At 59.6% G+C, this 369-nt stretch overlaps 1 protein-coding gene across 1 annotated transcript in view; it reads left to right on the top strand.

The window, feature by feature from the left end:
- The first annotated feature begins 247 nt into the window (after window positions 1-247).
- The window catches only part of ZNF142 (zinc finger protein 142), a 9706-nt gene continuing 9584 nt past the window's right edge, over window positions 248-369 (top strand). Inside the window, 1 exon segment of the mRNA XM_009708522.1 lies at window positions 248-369. This exon segment is cut by the window's right edge and continues 19 nt beyond it. Coding sequence (XP_009706824.1) covers window positions 248-369 — 122 coding nt within the window.

Raw genomic sequence — 369 nt, 5'->3', positions numbered from 1 at the left:
TTGGGGAGGGTACAGGGGTCCTTGCACCCCTGTCTCCCCCATGGCAGTGGGTTTTGCCAGCAGCCTGCTTAGGGCACAGCATTGAGATACCCTGGTTCATACCCCTGCCTGGGGACTGGCACTGCAGGCTGCCCCCCAAAATCTTGTAGGACCCCTGGGTCTCTGGGTTCTCCCTCGTTTAAAGCACTTTCTTCTATTTCAGAGTGAGAGGCCCTCTTACCTGACACCAAGCCAATGCCTGGTGGCAATGAGTGCAGAAGTGTCTGTGTCTGAGGGTGCCAGCAGGGAGATGGAGGCCCTGTGCTCGGACCTGCTTCTGCCCACACCAGGAGAGGCAGGAGCTGTGGGAAGCGCTGGTGGCGCCAGCAC

Source organism: Cariama cristata, unplaced genomic scaffold (genome assembly GCF_000690535.1).
Source record: "Cariama cristata isolate BGI_N322 unplaced genomic scaffold, ASM69053v1 scaffold29959, whole genome shotgun sequence".
NCBI lineage: Eukaryota > Metazoa > Chordata > Aves > Cariamiformes > Cariamidae > Cariama > Cariama cristata.
The sequence above is the reverse complement of the archived record's forward strand: the minus strand, read 5'-3'. Positions and strand labels throughout refer to the sequence as shown.